Below are 20,126 nucleotides of genomic sequence, written 5' to 3'. Positions count from 1 at the left end.
AAAGAAAGATGGTGGTCTGCGGCCGTGCATCGACTACAGAGGTTTGAACGACATTACCATCAAGAACCGTTATCCTTTACCCCTGATTACTGAGCTCTTTGACAGAGTTAGCGGAGCTACCATCTTTACAAAGCTGGACTTGCGAGGTGCATACAATCTCATCCGGATCCGTGAGGGTGACGAGTGGAAGACCGCCTTTAACACCCGTGACGGACATTATGAGTACCTCGTCATGCCCTTCGGATTGAGCAATGCTCCAGCTGTCTTCCAGCATTTTGTCAATGAGATCTTCAGAGACATTCTATACCGTCATGTCGTGGTCTATCTAGACGATATCCTCATTTTTGCCAACGATTTAGAGGAACATCGTTTTTGGGTTAAAGAGGTTCTGTCCCGTCTCCGTGTCAATCATCTCTATTGCAAATTAGAAAAATGCGTCTTTGAAGTCAAGTCCACTCCGTTTCTAGGGTACATTGTGTCCGGTTCCGGACTAGAGATGGATCCTGAGAAACTACAAGCAATCCAAAATTGGCCGGTACCCTTAACCCTCAAAGGGGTCCAGAGGTTCTTAGGGTTCGCCAACTATTACCGAAAGTTTATACGAGACTTTTCCACCATTGTGGCGCCTATTACTGCTTTCACTAAGAAGGGTGCTAACCCGTCCAAGTGGTCTGAAGAAGCCATGCAAGCATTTCATCTTTTAAAACAAAGGTTCATCTCTGCGCCTGTTCTGAAACAGCCTGACATCGACTCTCCTTTCATCTTAGAGGTGGATGCCTCCTCCGTTGGAGTAGGAGCGGTGTTATCTCAGAGGGCTAAAGATGGCCATTTACACCCTTGCAGTTTCTTCTCCCGGAAGTTCTCCCCAGCTGAGCGCAACTATGCCATTGGCGACCAGGAGTTGCTAGCCATCAAGCTCGCTCTAGAAGAGTGGCGGTATCTGTTGGAGGGAGCTTCTCATTCAATCACCATACTTACAGACCACAAGAACCTTTTATACCTGAAGGGCGCACAATGTCTCAACCCTCGTCAGGCCAGATGGGCACTTTTCTTTTCCAGGTTCGACTTTAAACTCCAGTTCTGTCCGGGCTCTCAGAAATGCAAGGCCGATGCCCTTTCCCGCTCATGGGAGCAAGAAAATGAGTCAGAGTCTTCAGACAAGCATCCTATTATAAATCCGTTGGCATTCTCCACGGTAGGGATGGACTCTACGCCCCCATCAGGGAAAAGTTTTGTGAAGCCGATGCTAAGGAAGAAGCTCATGCATTGGGCCCATGCTTCCCGTTTTGCCGGACATACAGGTATCCAAAAAACCCTGGAGTTTATCTCTAGGTCCTATTGGTGGCCAACTCTGAAAAAGGACGTCTTGGAGTTTATTGCATCTTGCCCAAAGTGTGCCCAACATAAAGTATCCCGCCAGTCGCCTGCGGGGCAACTGGTTCCACTATCCGTTCCCCGTCGACCATGGACCCACTTGTCGATGGATTTCATTACAGACTTACCCATGTGCAACAAGTTCAATACCATCTGGGTGGTAGTTGACCGGTTCACCAAGATGGCACACTTCATTCCTCTCACCGGTCTTCCGTCAGCTTCCAAGTTGGCTCAAGTATTCATACAAGAGATCTTCCGACTCCACGGTCTTCCTGAAGAAATTATCTCAGATCGAGGAGTTCAATTCACAGCCAAATTCTGGCGAAGTTTATGTCAAGTCCTCCAAGTCAAGCTAAAGTTTTCCACGGCTTACCATCCTCAGACCAATGGTCAAACCGAGAGGGTGAATCAGGACTTGGAGGCCTTCCTCCGCATCTATGTGTCCTCCTCTCAAGATGACTGGGTTCAATTACTTCCCTGGGCCGAGTTCTGTCATAACAACCAGTATCATTCTTCATCTGCTTCAACACCATTCTTCACTAACTTTGGATTCCACCCTAAAGTCCCTGAGTTCCAACCGCTTCCAGCAACTTCTGTTCCCGCAGTGGATATCACCTTGCATCAGTTTGCCAATATCTGGAAGAGCGTACGATCAGCTCTGCTCAAGGCATCGTTCAGGTACAAGAAGTTTGCGGATAAGAAGCGTCGAGCAGTTCCTGCTCTCAAGGTGGGTGATCGGGTATGGTTATCCACGAAGAATTTGAGGTTAAGAGTTCCCAGTATGAAGTTTGCACCTCGCTATATCGGTCCTTTCAAGATTGAACAAGTCATCAATCCTGTTGCTTACAGACTCCAGTTGCCTCCCTTCTTAAAAATACCCAGGACATTCCATGTTTCCCTGTTGAAACCGCTGATCTTGAATCGGTTTCATTCCTCACTTCCTCCAACTCCGAAAGTCCAAACTCAACAAAGCGTTGAGTATGAAGTGGCCAAGATCCTAGACTCACGTCACCGTTACGGTCAACTACAATATCTTATTGACTGGAAAGGTTATGGTCCTGAGGAACGTTCATGGACCAATGCTTCTGATGTCCATGCTCCTGCCTTGGTCCGGAGATTCCATTCCAAGTTTCCTCAAAAGCCAAAGAAGTGTCCTGGGGCCACTCCTAAAGGGGGGGGTGCTGTCACGATCCGGGTATCTGGACGCCATTTCTTACCCATCAGATGCCTCCTAAGGCTGGCTCAGCGCTCCAGGACCGGATTCCATCTGTTATCCTGATGTGTACATTCCTGTATCCTCTCCTGTCACTCTGGGACGCTGTCACAGTAAGCGCCATATTACATCTGGCATGGCGTCTCCCGCGGCCTCCGCCGCCGTCCCTGAGCTTCTGCATGCAGAGTGTCAGAGTGGCGATTACGTCAGCCGCGGCCTCCGCTGTGTCCGCGTGGTTGGATGTGCACTTGTCAGCCTGGCGTCTCCTGTCTCCAGTGGCCAGCGCCGCCATTACTGTTTTCATTACCACATGGATTACAAACCAAACTTCCCTCCAAGTGTCTGCATGGGCGCAGCCATCTTGGATTCTGTCAGCTGATCATTTCCTCCAATCTGTTGTCAGTATTGTTAATCTGCATAATTGCCTAGCCAATCCCTTCCTTGCTGCAGGTATAAATACACTGTGCCTGAGCAAGGAAGGCGTCAGTGCTTTGGTTGTCAAACCTAGTTCCTGTTTGTCTCTCTCCTGTGATTGTCTTCCAGGTTCCAGCTCCTGTCTCAAGACTTCCACCATAGAGACCCGCACCAGCATTCCACCTGCGGTGTAGCCTGACTCTCCAATCCATTGTGGATTCATCTGTTTCCAGCTACAACATTACCTGCTCCCAGCTCAGCTTCCAGCAGAGTACAGCTTCCCTTAAAGGGCCGGTGTCCTTTCTACACTTTACCACTCTCCACCGGTATTATTATTTCTCCGCTCTCAAGTTCTACATTTCAGTTCATATTTCATCGCTCCCAAGTTCATTTATTATTTAACTGGTTCCAGCCAGTATCCACTCCGTGCTAACAACAGTCTGGTTCCAGCCAGTATCCACAGCAGCTGTTTTATCTTCAGCAACCCAGCTTTTCCTGGAACACCAGCTGGCACAATCCTGGGTTATCTCCATTGCTACAGTCGGGCCTGGTAAGGACTTTCCATCTAGAAGATCATAAGAACTATCTCACACTACCAGTGCCCTGTGGCTCCTGCCATCCTGTAGTACCCAGGAACTGTATTTATTCTTTGCTGACTTTTACGTTTTCTTTTACTGCTGCTGTGTTGCGGAGTTGTCATAATAAACATCATTGACTTTTATCCAAGTTGTCGTGGTCACGCCTTCGGGCAGTTATTATTCATGTTACTTACATGTCCAGGGGTCTGAAACAACCTCCCAGGTTCCGGTACATCTCAGCCCCTACAACTGAGGCTGCCTCCCGTCAGCTCAGGCCCTCAGTTGTGACACCCGATTTGTTTGTAACAATAACTATATACAAGTATTGCAGACAATCCGCACTTGGGATGGGCGCCCAGCATCCACTACGGACTATGAGAAATAGAATTATCGGTAAGTAAATTCTTATTTTCTCTGACGTCCTAGTGGATGCTGGGAACTCCGTAAGGACCATGGGGATTATACCAAAGCTCCCAAACGGGCGGGAGAGTGCGGATGACTCTGCAGCACCGAATGAGAGAACTCCAGGTCCTCCTCAGCCAGGGTATCAAATTTGTAGAATTTAGCAAACGTGTTTGCCCCTGACCAAGTAGCTCCTCGGCAAAGTTGTAAAGCCGAGACCCCTCGGGCAGCCGCCCAAGATGAGCCCACCTTCCTTGTGGAATGGGCTTTTACAGATTTTGGCTGTGGCAGGCCTGCCACAGAATGTGCAAGTTGAATTGTACTACAAATCCAACGAGCAATCGTCTGCTTAGAAGCAGGAGCACCCAGCTTGTTGGGTGCATACAGTATAAACAGCGAGTCAGATTTTCTGACTCCAGCCGTCCTGGAAACATATATTTTCAGGGCCCTGACTACGTCCAGCAACTTGGAGTCCTCCAAGTCCCTAGTAGCCACAGGTACCACAATAGGTTGATTCATGTGAAACGCTGAAACCACCTTAGGGAGAAATTGAGGACGAGTCCTCAATTCCGCCCTATCCGAATGAAATATCAGGTAAGGGCTTTTATAGGATAAAGCCGCCAATTCTGATACGCGCCTGGCTGAAGCCAGGGCCAACAGCATTACCACTTTCCATGTGAGATATTTCAAATCCACTGTGGCAAGTGGTTCAAACCAATGTGATTTTAGGAACCCTAAAACTACATTGAGATCCCAAGGTGCCACTGGAGGCACAAAAGGAGGCTGTATATGCAGTACCCCTTTGACAAACGTCTGAACTTTAGGCACTGAAGCCAGTTCTTTCTGGAAGAAGATCGACAGGGCCGAAATTTGAACCTTAATGGATCCTAATTTTAGGCCCATAGACAATCCTGCTTGCAGGAAATGTAGGAAACGACCCAGTTGAAATTCCTCCGTAGGGGCCTTCTTGGCCTCACACCACGCAACATATTTTCGCCAAATGCGATGATAATGTTTTGCAGTTACATCCTTCCTGGCCTTGATCAGGGTAGGGATGACTTCATCTGGAATGCCTTTTTCCTTCAGGATCCGGCGTTCAACCGCCATGCCGTCAAACGCAGCCGCGGTAAGTCTTGGAACAGACAAGGTCCCTGCTGGAGCAGGTCCTTCCTTAGAGGTAGAGGCCACGGGTCCTCCGTGAGCATCTCTTGCAGCTCCGGGTACCAAGTTCTTCTTGGCCAATCCGGAGCCACGAGTATCGTTCTTACTCCTCTCCTTCTTATGATTCTCAGTACTTTTGGTATGAGAGGAAGAGGAGGGAACACATATACCGACTGGAACACCCACGGAGTTACCAGAGCGTCCACCGCTATTGCCTGAGGGTCCCTTGACCTGGCGCAATATCTGTCCAGTTTCTTGTTGAGACGGGACGCCATCATGTCCACCTTTGGTTTTTCCCAACGGTTTACAATCACTTGGAAGACTTCTGGATGAAGTCCCCTCTCCCCCAGGTGGAGGTCGTGTCTGCTGAGGAAGTCTGCTTCCCAGTTGTCCACTCCCGGAATGAACACTGCTGACAGTGCCACCACATGATTTTCCGCCCAGCGGAGAATCCTTGCAGCTTCTGCCATTGCCCTCCTGCTTCTTGTGCCGCCCTGTCTGTTTACGTGGGCGACAGCCGTGATGTTGTCCGACTGGATCAATACCGGTTGACCCTGAAGTAGAGGCCTTGCTTGACTTAGGGCATTGTAAATGGCCCTTAGCTCTAGGATATTTATGTGAAGAGACGTTTCCATGCTTGACCACAAGCCCTGGAAATTTCTTCCCTGTGTGACTGCTCCCCAGCCTCTCAGGCTGGCATCCGTGGTTACCAGCATCCAATCCTGAATGCCGAATCTGCGGCCCTCTAGAAGATGAGCCTTCTGTAACCACCACAGGAGAGATACCCTTGTCCTTGGAGATAGGGTTATCTGCTGATGCATCTGAAGATGCGATCCGGACCATTTGTCCAGCAGATCCCACTGAAAAGTTCTTGCATGGAATCTTCCGAATGGAATCGCTTCGTAAGAAGCCACCATTTTTCCCAGGACTCTCGTGCACTGATGCACTGACACTTGTCCTGGTTTTAGGAGGTTCCTGACTAGCTCGGATAACTCCCTGGCCTTCTCCTCCGGGAGAAACACCTTTTTCTGGACTGTGTCCAGAATCATCCCTAGGAACAGTAGACGTGTTGTTGGAATCAGCTGTGATTTTGGGATATTTAGAATCCACCCGTGCTGACGTAGCACTACCTGAGATAGTGCTACTCCGACCTCTAACTGTTCCCTGGACCTTGCCCTTATCAGGAGATCGTCCAAGTAAGGAATAATTAATACGCCTTTTCTTCGAAGAAGAATCATCATTTCGGCCATTACCTTGGTAAAGACCCGTGGTGCCGTGGACAATCCAAACGGCAACGTCTGAAACTGATAGTGACAGTTTTGTACCACGAACCTGAGGTACCCTTGGTGTGAAGGGCAAATTGGGACATGGAGGTAAGCATCCTTGATGTCCCAGGACACCATAAAGTCCCCTTCTTCCAGATTCGCTATCACTGCTCTGAGTGATTTCATCTTGAACTTGAACCTTTGTATGTAAGTGTTCAAAAGATTTCAGACTTAGAATAGGTCTCACCGAGCCGTCCGGCTTCGGTACCACAAACAGCGTGGAATAATACCCCTTTCCCTGTTGTAGGAGGGGTACCTTGATTATCACCTGCTGGGAATACAGCTTGTGAATAGCTTCCAATACTGCCTCCCTGTCGGAGGGAGACGTTGGTAGAGCAGACTTCAGGAACCGGCGAGGGGGAGACGTCTCGAATTCCAATTTGTACCCCTGTGATACTACCTGCAGGATCCAGGGGTCCACTTGCGAGTGAGCCCACTGCGCGCTGAAATTCTTGAGACGGCCCCCCACCGTGCCCGAGTCTGCTTGCAGAGCCCCAGCGTCATGCTGAGGACTTGGCAGAAGCGGGGGAGGGCTTCTGCTCCTGGGAAGAGGCTGCATGGTGCAGTCTTTTTCCCCTTCCTCTGCCCCGGGGCAGGAACGAGCGGCCTTTTTCCCTCTTGCCCTTATAGGGACGAAAGGACTGGGTTTGAAAAGACGGTGTCTTTTTCTGCTGAGAGGTGACCTGGGGTAAAAAGGTGGATTTTCCAGCCGTTGCTGTGGCCACCAGGTCCGATAGACCGACCCCAAATAACTCCTCCCCTTTATACGGCAATACTTCCATATGTCGTTTGGAATCCGCATCACCTGACCACTGTCGCGTCCATAACGTTCTTCTGGCAGAAATGGACATCGCACTTACTCTAGATGCCAGGGTGCAAATATCCCTCTGTGCATCTCGCATATATAGTAATGCATCCTTTAAATGCTCTATAGTTAATAATATACTGTCCCTATCCAGGGTATCAATATTTTCAGTCAGGGAATCCGACCAAGCCACTCCAGCGCTGCACATCCAGGCTGAGGCGATCGCTGGTCGCAGTATAACACTGGTATGTGTGTATATACCTTTTAAGATATTTTCCAGCCTTCTATCAGCTGGTTCCTTGAGAGCGGCCGTATCAGGAGACGGTAACGCCACTTGTTTTGATAAGCGTGTGAGCGCCTTATCTACCCTAGGGGGTGTTTCCCAACGTGCCCTAACCTCTGGCGGGAAAGGGTATAGTGCCAATAATTTATTAGAAATCAGCAGTTTTTTATCGGGGGAAACCCACGCTTTATCACACACCTCATTTAATTCATCTGACTCAGGAAAAACCACTGGTAGTTTTTTCACACCCCACATAATACCCTTTTTTGTGGTACTTGTAGTGTCAGAAATGTTCAATGCCTCCTTCATTGCCGTGATCATGTAACGTGTGGCCCTACTGGACATTACGTTTGTCTCGTCACCGTCGACACTGGATTCAGTATCCGTGTCAGGGTCTGTGTCGACCATCTGAGGTAACGGGCGTTTTAGCGCCCCTGACGGTGTCTGAGACGCCTGAACAGGCACTAATTGATTTGTCGGCTGTCTCATGTCGTCAACAGTTTTTTGCAAAGTGCTGACATTGTCACGTAATTCTTTAATTACTACCATCCAGTCAGGTGTCGACTCCCTAGGGGGTGACATCACTAACACAGGCAATTGCTCTGCTTCCACATCATTTTCCTCCTCATACATGTCGACACAATCGTACCGACACCTAGCACACACACAGGGAATGCTCTGATAGAGGACAGGACCCCACTAGCCCTTTGGGGAGACAGAGGGAGAGTTTGCCAGCACACACCAGAGCGCTATATATATATACAGGGATAACCTTATATAAGTGTTACTCCCTGTTATAGCTGCTGTATTTATATATTAGCTGCCAATAGTGCCCCCCTCTCTGTTTTACCCTGTTTCTGTAGTGCAGGACTGCAGGGGAGAGTCAGGGAGCCGTCCTTCCAGCGGAGCTGTGAAAGAAAATGGCGCTTGTGTGCTGAGGAGAAAGGCTCCGCCCCCTTCACGGCGGCCTTTTCTCCCGCTTTTTTCAGGAAACTGGCAGGGGATAAATGCATCCATATAGCCCAGGAGCTATATGTGATGCATTTTTTTTAGCCATATAAGGTTTTTATATCGTTTTTATTGCGTCTCAGGGCGCTCCCCCCCAGCGCCCTGCACCCTCAGTGACCGGAGTGTGAAGTGTGCTGAGAGCAATGGCGCACAGCTGCAGTGCTGTGCGCTACCTTATTTGAAGACAGGAACGTCTTCTGCCGCCGCTTTCTCCGGACCTCTTCGCTCTTCTGGCTCTGTAAGGGGGCCGGCGGCGCGGCTCCGGGACCCATCCAGGCTGAACCTGTGATCGTCCCTCTGGAGCTAATGTCCAGTAGCCAAGAAGCCCAATCCACTCTGCAGTCAGGTGAGTTCGCTTCTTCTCCCCTTAGTCCCACGATGCAGTGAGCCTGTTGCCAGCAGGACTCACTGAAAATAAAAAACCTATTTAAACTTTTACTTCTAAGCAGCTCAGGAGAGCCACCTAGCTTGCACCCTTCTCGTTCGGGCACAAAAATCTAACTGAGGCTTGGAGGAGGGTCATAGGGGGAGGAGCCAGTGCACACCAGCTAGTCTAAAGCTTTTACTTTTTGTGCCCAGTCTCCTGCGGAGCCGCTATTCCCCATGGTCCTTACGGAGTTCCCAGCATCCACTAGGACGTCAGAGAAAAATAAATCACCTGACCCAAACCGGACCTAGAGGATACACGTGGTTTCTGTCATTTGCAGAACCTCCAGCCTATCAGTGGGCGCTACTGTGGGAACAGGCTGCTGATTGGCTGTGAGTGGCTCGATGCTGTTGATTGACAGTCGGTGCATCAAATCAATATACTTCTTTTAATAAGCGTATTGAGACCTGTGCAGGCTATTGTGTTATAAGTAAAGAGTTAAACTTAGAAAACAATATGATGTGGGGTGCCCCCCCCACCCCAACTGTGAGCCAGAGCTAGTTCAAAAAATACGGGCGGGGGGTTCCTGGCTCAAGAAAAACGTAGGAAAATGAATTGGGTCCCCCATATTTCTTAAACATTTGGTGCATTGAGGCGTGTTTGTTCTGATGGTGTATAATTGCGGCATCACACAAAAACAAAAAAGCAAATTGCCCAAAAACGATTGTTAGTAAATTGTGGTAAATTTCCCCCGTGGAGACATCTGGATTTATACTATTCACAAATAACTGCAGAAACCTCTGCGCTTAGCGTGACCAAGACTTTATAAGCGGAGGACGAGTATTAATAACTGTCCGCCATCAGGGCAGCAGCCTCCAGCGGGTGTATGGAGTGTGGGTGACACTTGCAAGCGCTTAGAAGACCTGAACAAAGTAACACAATGGGAATTAGTGTGACCACCAGGAGACACTGGGAATTACATTGTCAGAATGGAGGAGAGAAGGAACGACAGACAAATCTCCTCCTCTTCCCAGTTGTATCCTATGGTCACTGGCGCGGATTCATACTCACATGTATTGCTGCCGCAGCTGAGGTTCCTGTAGCTGTGTATCTGCGGAAATAAGATAATGCAACAGCATTGTACTGAGCCGTCCAGCGGGGCCATCGCAGCTGTCAGCGACTGTGTACATACACGCATCATCAGATGCTGCACCTGTATACATCACCGCACTTATACAGCTGATGGGACGGTGTACACATACGCATCATCATCTGCTGCACCTGTATACATCACCACACTTATACAGCTGATGGGACGGTGTACACATACGCATCATCAGATGCTGCACCTGTATACATTACCGCACTTATACAGCTGATGGGACGGTGTACACATACGAATCATCAGATGCTGCACCTGTATACATTACCGCACTTATACAGCTGATGGGACGGTGTACACATACGCATCATCAGATGCTGCACCTGTATACATCACTGCACTTATACAGCTGATGGGACGGTGTACACATACGTATCATCAGATGCTACACCTGTATACATTACCGCACTTATACAGCTGATGGGACGGTGTACACATACGCATCATCAGCTGCTGCACCTGTATACATCACCGCACTTATACAGCTGATGGGACGGTGTACACATACGCATCATCAGCTGCTGCACCTGTATACATCACCGCACTTATACAGCTGATGGGACGGTGTACACATACGCATCATCAGCTGCTGCACCTGTATACATTACCACACTTATACAGCTGATGGGACGGTGTACACATACGCATCATCAGCTGCTGCACCTGTATACATCACCGCACTTATACAGCTGATGGGACGGTGTACACATACGCATCATCAGCTGCTGCACCTGTATACATTACCGCACTTATACAGCTGATGGGACGGTGTACAAATACACATCATCAGATGCTGCACCTGTATACATTACCGCACTTATACAGCTGATGGGACGGTGTACACATACGTATCATCAGATGCTGCACCTGTATACATTACCGCACTTATACAGCTGATGGGACGGTGTACACATACGTATCATCAGATGCTGCACCTGTATACATCACCGCACTTATACAGCTGATGGGACGGTGTACACATACGCATAATCATCTGCTGCACCTGTATACATTACCGCACTTATACAGCTGATGGGACGGTGTACACATACGAATCATCAGATGCTGCACCTGTATACATTACCGCACTTATACAGCTGATGGGACGGTGTACACATACGCATAATCATCTGCTGCACCTGTATACATTACCGCACTTATACAGCTGATGGGACGGTGTACACATACGAATCATCAGATGCTGCACCTGTATACATTACCACACTTATACAGCTGATGGGACGGTGTACACATACGCATCATCAGATGCTGCACCTGTATACATTACCACACTTATACAGCTGATGGGACGGTGTACACATACGCATCATCAGATGCTGCACCTGTATACATTACCACACTTATACAGCTGATGGGACGGTGTACACATACGCATCATCAGATGCTGCACCTGTATACATTACCGCACTTATACAGCTGATGGGACGGTGTACACATACGTATCATCATCTGCTGCACCTGTATACATCACCGCACTTATACAGCTGATGGGACGGTGTACACATACGCATCATCAGATGCTGCACCTGTATACATTACCACACTTATACAGCTGATGGGACGGTGTACACATACGCATCATCAGATGCTGCACCTGTATACATTACCGCACTTATACAGCTGATGGGACGGTGTACACATACAAATCATCATCTGCTGCACCTGTATACATCACCACACTTATACAGCTGATGGGACGGTGTACACATACACATCATCAGCTGCTGCACCTGTATACATTACCGCACTTATACAGCTGATGGGACGGTGTACACATACACATCATCAGCTGCTGCACCTGTATACATTACCACACTTATACAGCTGATGGGACGGTGTACACATACGCATCATCAGCTGCTGCACCTGTATACATTACCGCACTTATACAGCTGATGGGACGGTGTATACATACGCATCATCAGATGCTGCACCTGTATACATTACCACACTTATACAGCTGATGGGACGGTGTACACATACGCATCATCATCTGCTGCACCTGTATACATTACCACACTTATACAGCTGATGGGACGGTGTACACATACGCATCATCAGCTGCTGCACCTGTATACATTACCGCACTTATACAGCTGATGGGACGGTGTACACATACGTATCATCAGATGCTGCACCTGTATACATTACCGCACTTATACAGCTGATGGGACTGTGTACACATACGCATCATCATCTGCTGCACCTGTATACATTACCGCACTTATACAGCTGATGGGACGGTGTACACATACGTATCATCAGATGCTGCACCTGTATACATTACCGCACTTATACAGCTGATGGGACGGTGTACACATACGCATCATCAGCTGCTGCACCTGTATACATTACCACACTTATACAGCTGATGGGACGGTGTACACATACGTATCATCAGATGCTGCACCTGTATACATTACCGCACTTATACAGCTGATGGGACGGTGTACACATACGCATCATCATCTGCTGCACCTGTATACATCACCGCACTTATACAGCTGATGGGACGGTGTACACATACGCATCATCAGCTGCTGCACCTGTATACATTACTGCACTTATACAGCTGATGGGACGGTGTACACATACGCATCATCAGCTGCTGCACCTGTATACATTACCGCACTTATACAGCTGATGGGACGGTGTACACATACGCATCATCATCTGCTGCACCTGTATACATTACCGCACTTATACAGCTGATGGGACGGTGTACACATACGCATCATCATCTGCTGCACCTGTATACATTACCGCACTTATACAGCTGATGGGACGGTGTACACATACGCATCATCAGATGCTGCACCTGTATACATTACCACACTTATACAGCTGATGGGACGGTGTACACATACGCATCATCAGCTGCTGCACCTGTATACATTACCACACTTATACAGCTGATGGGACGGTGTACACATACACATCATCATCTGCTGCACCTGTATACATCACCGCACTTATACAGCTGATGGGACGGTGTACACATACGCATCATCAGATGCTGCACCTGTATACATTACCGCACTTATACAGCTGATGGGACGGTGTACACATACACATCATCAGATGCTGCACCTGTATACATTACCGCACTTATACAGCTGATGGGACGGTGTACACATACGCATCATCACCTGCTGCACCTGTATACATTACTGCACTTATACAGCTGATGGGACGGTGTACACATACGCATCATCAGATGCTGCACCTGTATACATTACCGCACTTATACAGCTGATGGGACGGTGTACACATACACATCATCAGATGCTGCACCTGTATACATTACCGCACTTATACAGCTGATGGGACGGTGTACACATACGCATCATCATCTGCTGCACCTGTATACATCACCGCACTTATACAGCTGATGGGACGGTGTACACATACGCATCATCAGCTGCTGCACCTGTATACATTACCACACTTATACAGCTGATGGGACGGTGTACACATACGCATCATCAGCTGCTGCACCTGTATACATCACCGCACTTATACAGCTGATGGGACGGTGTACACATACGTATCATCATCTGCTGCACCTGTATACATCACCACACTTATACAGCTGATGGGACGGTGTACACATACGTATCATCATCTGCTGCACCTGTATACATCACCACACTTATACAGCTGATGGGACGGTGTACACATACGCATCATCAGCTGCTACACCTGTATACAGTACCGCACTTATACAGCTGATGGGACTGTGTACACATACGCATCATCAGCTGCTACACCTGTATACAGTACCGCACTTATACAGCTGATGGGACGGTGTACACATACGCATCATCAGATGCTGCACCTGTATACATTACCGCACTTATACAGCTGATGGGACGGTGTACACATACGCATCATCAGCTGCTGCACCTGTATACATTACCGCACTTATACAGCTGATGGGACGGTGTACACATACGCATCATCAGCTGCTGCACCTGTATACATCACCGCACTTATACAGCTGATGGGACGGTGTACACATACGCATCATCAGCTGCTGCACCTGTATACATCACCGCACTTATACAGCTGATGGGACGGTGTACACATACGCATCATCAGCTGCTGCACCTGTATACATCACCGCACTTATACAGCTGATGGGACGGTGTACACATACGCATCATCAGCTGCTGCACCTGTATACATCACCGCACTTATACAGCTGATGGGACGGTGTACACATACGCATCATCAGCTGCTGCACCTGTATACATTACCGCACTTATACAGCTGATGGGACGGTGTACACATACGCATCATCAGATGCTGCACCTGTATACATTACTGCACTTATACAGCTGATGGGACGGTGTACACATACGCATCATCAGATGCTGCACCTGTATACATTACCACACTTATACAGCTGATGGGACGGTGTACACATACGCATCATCAGCTGCTGCACCTGTATACATTACCACACTTATACAGCTGATGGGACGGTGTACACATACGCATCATCAGATGCTGCACCTGTATACATTACCGCACTTATACAGCTGATGGAACGGGTTGGGAATGGGTGACCGGCGGTCATCATATCGACGCCGAAATCGCTGCGCTGCGGGCTCGCCACAGGTTCTATTCCCACTCTGCGGGTGTTGTGGACACTCATGAGTGGGAATAGTCCTAGGTCCCCTGACGGCATTCTGGCAGCCGGAATCCCGGCATCGGTATGATGACTGCCGGATCATAACTACATCCCGGTACAATATACTTTTCAAAGTTTTGAATTCTGACTGCCATTGACTATCCCAGTGCCCCCCCCCCCCCAGTACATTACCCCAGTGCCCCCCCCAGTACATTACCCCAGTGCACCCCCCCAGTACATTACCCCAGTGCCCCCCCAGTACATTACCCCAGTGCCCCCCCAGTACATTATCCCAGTGCCCCCCCCCAGTACATTACCCCAGTGCCCCCCCGGTACATTACCCCAGTGCCCCCCCAGTACATTACCCCAGTGCACCCCCCCAGTACATTACCCCAGTGCATCCCCCCAGTACATTACCCCAGTGCACCCCCCCCAGTACATTACCCCAGTGCACCCCCCCCGTACATTACCCCAGTGTACCCCCCCAGTACATTACCCCAGTGCACCCCCCCTACATTATCCCAGTGACCCCACCAGTACATTACCCCAGTGCACCCCCCAGTACATTACCCCAGTGCACCCCCCCAATACATTACCCCAGTGCACCCCCCCAGTACATTACCCCAGTGCACCCCCCCAGTACATTACCCCAGTGCACCCCCCCTACATTATCCCAGTGACCCCACCAGTACATTACCCCAGTGCACCCCCCAGTACATTACCCCAGTGCACCCCCCCAATACATTACCCCAGTGCACCCCCCCAGTACATTACCCCAGTGCACCCCCCCAGTACATTACCCCAGTGCACCCCCCCAGTACATTACCCCAGTGCACCCCCCAGTACATTATCCCAGTACCACCCCCACCCCCCATAGTACCATCTCCCCCCCAGTACAGTGTGCGGGCACAGCACAGTATGGTGGGCACAGTACAGTATAGTATTGGGGCACGGTACAGTATGGGGGCACAGTACAGTATGGAGGCACAGCACAGTATGTGGGGCACAGTATAGGGGGCACAGCACAGTATGGTGGGCACAGTACAGTATAGTATGGGAGCACAGTATGCAGGGCACAGTATAGTATGGGGCACAATACAGTATAGTATGGGGGGGCACAGTATAGTATGGGGGGGCACAGTATAGTATGGGGCACAATACAGTATAGTATGGGGGGCACAGCACAGTATGGGGGTGGGCACAGTACAGTATGGGGGTGGGCACAGTACAGTATGCGGGGTGGGCACAGTACAGTATGGGGGCACAGCACAGTATGAGGGCACAGTATGGAAGGGGCACAGTACAGTATGGGGGGCACAGCACAGAATGGAAGGGGTACAGTACAGCACAGTATGTGGGGCACAGCACAGTATGGGGGGTGGGCACAGTATGGAAGATAGGCACAGTACAGTATGGAAGGGATACAGTACAGCACAGTATGGGAGGCACAACACAGTATGGGGGTGGGCACAGTATAAAAGGGGCACAGTATGGGAGGTGGGCACACTACAGTATGGAGGGGGCACAGCACTGCACGGGGGTGGGTACAGTACAGTATGGGGGGCACGGTACAGTATGGGGGGTGGGCATAGCACAGTATGGGGGCACAGTACATTATGGGAGTGGGCACAGTACAGTATGGGGGTGGGCATAGCACAGTATGGGGGCACAGTACAGCATGGAGGGGGCACAGTACAGTATGGGGGGGACAGTACAGCATGGGGGGGGCAGTACAGTATGGGGGGCACAGTACAGCATGGAGGGGGCACAGTACAGTATGGAGGGAGCACAGTACAGTATGGGGTGGGCACAGTAGTGTGGGGGGGGCACAGTACAATATGGAGGGGCACAGTACAGCTTGGAGGGGCACAGTACAGTATAGGGTGGGCACAGTACAGTATGGAGGGGGCACAGTACAGTATGGAGGGGGCACAGTATGGGGGTGGGCACAGTACAGTATGGAGGGGGCACAGTACATTATGGAGGGGGCACAGTACAGTATGGGGGCACAGCACAGTTTGGGGGGCACAGTACAGTATAGGGGGTGGGCATAGCACAGTATGGGGGCACAGTACATAATGGGGGTGGGCACAGTACAGTATGGAGGGGGCACAGTACAGCATGGAGGGGGCACAGTACAGTATGGGGGGGGCACAGTACAGTATGGGGGGGCACAGTACCTCCCCTCTTCTGCTGGGAGCCCCCGGCCGGGTAATCAGGGCTCTTTCTCCGCACACTATGGCAGTGTCCTCCACAAATGGGGCATCTGGGAGACTCTCATCCGCCTCCAGCTCCACCACACTCAGCCCCAGCTGGTTCCTCAGTATCCCCACATACACGTCATGCTGGAGCCTGGCCCGGGCTACCGCCACTGCGCTACCCTCCTCTGTCCTCAGTGCCAGGCGGCCCAGGGACTGGGGAATGGACCGGACTATGGCATGGGTGCACCTCCCGAGCTCGGACATGGCAGCGCAGCTGTGCGGTATAGAGATGCGGGGATAGATGCGGGGGTGTCCGGTATAGAGATCCGGGGTGTCCAGTATAGGGATGCGGGGGAGTCCGGGGCTGGATGTCAGTCAGCTCCTGATTGTAGCGGTGTAAGGGGGGCCCCAATTGGGCCATATGGGCCTGAGGCCCCTGATTGGTGGGAAGTGTCCTCTCCACACATTGAGCCCCGCCCCCTCCGGTCACCTTTAGTCACGGTTGGTTCTATATCGAAGGGGCTGAAGGGACCTTGTGACGTATTAAGGGGAGGAGCTACGTCAGCTGGGGGAGGAGCTACGGGCGAACAGGGTACCCGAAAAGTACCCTCGCGGGCTCGCTTCGCTCGCCACGCTTCGGGCACGGTGGCTCGCTCCGCTCCGCTTCGCTCACCACCTAATTACTAAAGGTAATAGTTGGTGGCGTGGATAGTAGAGGAACTATCCCGCTGGCCTAGCTCCTCCCCCTTGTGTCGTGACTCCTCCCCCTTATGGAAAAGGTCCCTTAGCCCACTTGATTCTAGCATCTACCCTTTAGTCACTGAGGCCGGAGACTGTTACATTGTATCAGCTGCCTCATCCCCGCCCACCGCCCGGTACAGGGGGCTCCTGTGTGTAGCTCGGTCAGGAAGCAGCAGCCCCGTGTTCTCTGCATGTGTGTGTGTGTGTATATATACTGTTTATATCTGGTCACATCCAGTATCATCGGAGTGTCTTTATTGGGTGTCATCGGAGTGTCTTTATTGGGCGTCATCGGAGTGTCGGTATTGGGCGTCATCGGAGTGTCGGTATTGGGCGTCATCGGAGTGTCGGTATTGGGCGTCATCGGAGTGTCGGTATTGGGCGTCATCGGAGTGTCGGTATTGGGCGTCATCGGAGTGTCGGTAATGGGCGGCATCGGAGTGTCGGTAATGGGCGGCATCGGAGTGTCGGTAATGGGCGGCATCGGAGTGTCGGCATTGGGCGGCATCGCAGTGTCGGCATTGGGCGGCATCGCAGTGTCGGCATTGGGCGTCATTGGAGTGTCGGCATTGGGCGTCATTGGAGTGTCGGCATTGAGCGTCATTGGAGTGTCGGTATTGGGCGTCATTGGAGTGTCGGTATAGGGCATCATTGGAGTGTCGGCATTGGGCCGCCATATATGGGGTTCTGATGCTTTTGCTTTTTTTAAATTTGCACTTATGCTAAAATAGTAAAGAATCTTTTTCACTAGTGAGCTGGACGGTATCCGGACTGTGGGTCGACAGCATTTAGGCCGGGACTCCTTATGTCAACGCCTATTGGGCGACAGTGACTACGTCGACGCCAGAAATAGGTCGACCTGAGGCTCCATGACCAGCTATGTGATTACAGTATATGTACCTGAGCTGAGGCTCCATGACCAGCTATGTGATTACACTATATGTACCTGAGCTGAGGCTCCATGACCAGCTATGTGATTACACTATATGTACCTGAGCTGAGGCTCCATGACCAGCTATGTGATTACAGTATATGTACCTGAGCTGAGGCTCCATGACCAGCTATGTGATTACACTATATGTACCTGAGCTGAGGCTCCATGACCAGCTATGTGATTACACTATATGTACCTGAGCTGAGGCTCCATGACCAGCTATGTGATTACACTATATGTACCTGAGCTGAGGCTCCATGACCAGCTATGTGATTACACTATATGTACCTGAGCTGAGGCTCCATGACCAGCTATGTGATTACAGTATATGTACCTGAGCTGAGACTCCATGACCAGCTATGTGATTACAGTATATGTACCTGAGCTGAGGCTCCATGACCAGCTATGTGATTACAGTATATGTACCTGAGCTGAGGCTCCATGACCAGCTATGTGATTACAGTATATGTACCTGAGCTGAGGCTCCATGACCAGCTATGTGATTACAGTATATGTACCTGAGCTGAGGCTCCATGACCTAGCTATGTGATTACAGTATATGTACCTGAGCTGAGGCTCTGTGACCAGCTATGTGATTACACCATATGTACCTGAGCTGAGGCTCCATGACCAGCTATGTGATTACAGTATATGTACCTGAGCTGAGGCTCCATGACCTAGCTATGTGATTACACTATATGTACCTGAGCTGAGGCTCCATGACCAGCTATGTGATTACAGTATATGTACCTGAGCTGAGGCTCCATGACCAGCTATGTGATTACACCATATGTACCTGAGCTGAGGCTCCATGACTAGCTATGTGATTACAGTATATGTACCTGAGCTGAGGCTCCATGACCTAGCTATGTGATTACACTATATGTACCTGAGCTGAGGCTCCATGACCTAGCTATGTGATTACAGTATATGTACCTGAGCTGAGGCTCCATGACCAGCTATGTGGTTACAGTATATGTACCTGAGCTGAGGCTCCATGACCAGCTATGTGATTACACTATATGTACCTGAGCTGAGGCTCCATGACTAGCTATGTGATTACACTATATGTACCTGAGCTGAGGCTCCATGACTAGCTATGTGATTACACTATATGTACCTGAGCTGAGGCTCCATGACTAGCTATGTGATTACACTATATGTACCTGAGCTGAGGCTCCATGACTAGCTATGTGATTACACTATATGTACCTGAGCTGAGGCTCCATGACTAGCTATGTGATTACACTATATGTACCTGAGCTGAGGCTCCATGACTAGCTATGTGATTACACTATATGTACCTGAGCTGAGGCTCCATGACCAGCTATGTGATTACACTATATGTACCTGAGCGGAGGCTCCATGACCAGCTATGTGATTACACTATATGTACCTGAGCTGAGGCACCATGACTAGCTATGTGATTACAGTATATGTACCTGAGCTGAGGCTCCATGACTAGCTATGTGATTACAGTATATGTACCTGAGCTGAGGCT

The 20,126-nt window shown here is 50.0% G+C and overlaps 1 protein-coding gene across 1 annotated transcript in view; it reads right to left on the bottom strand.

Annotated features, from left to right (window-relative positions):
- Window positions 1–17,425, bottom strand: part of DDAH1 (dimethylarginine dimethylaminohydrolase 1) — a 172,792-nt gene extending 155,367 nt beyond the window's left edge. Inside the window, exon 1 of the mRNA XM_063938939.1 lies at window positions 16,930–17,425. Coding sequence (XP_063795009.1) covers window positions 16,930–17,214 — 285 coding nt within the window. The 5' untranslated portion in view covers window positions 17,215–17,425. The remainder of the gene's footprint in view (window positions 1–16,929) is intronic.
- Window positions 17,426–20,126: the final 2,701 nt, after the last annotated feature.

This window comes from Pseudophryne corroboree, chromosome 9 (genome assembly GCF_028390025.1).
Source record: "Pseudophryne corroboree isolate aPseCor3 chromosome 9, aPseCor3.hap2, whole genome shotgun sequence".
Taxonomy (NCBI): Eukaryota; Metazoa; Chordata; class Amphibia; order Anura; family Myobatrachidae; genus Pseudophryne; species Pseudophryne corroboree.
Note: the sequence above shows the minus strand (reverse complement) of the source record. Positions and strands in the feature narration are given on the sequence as shown.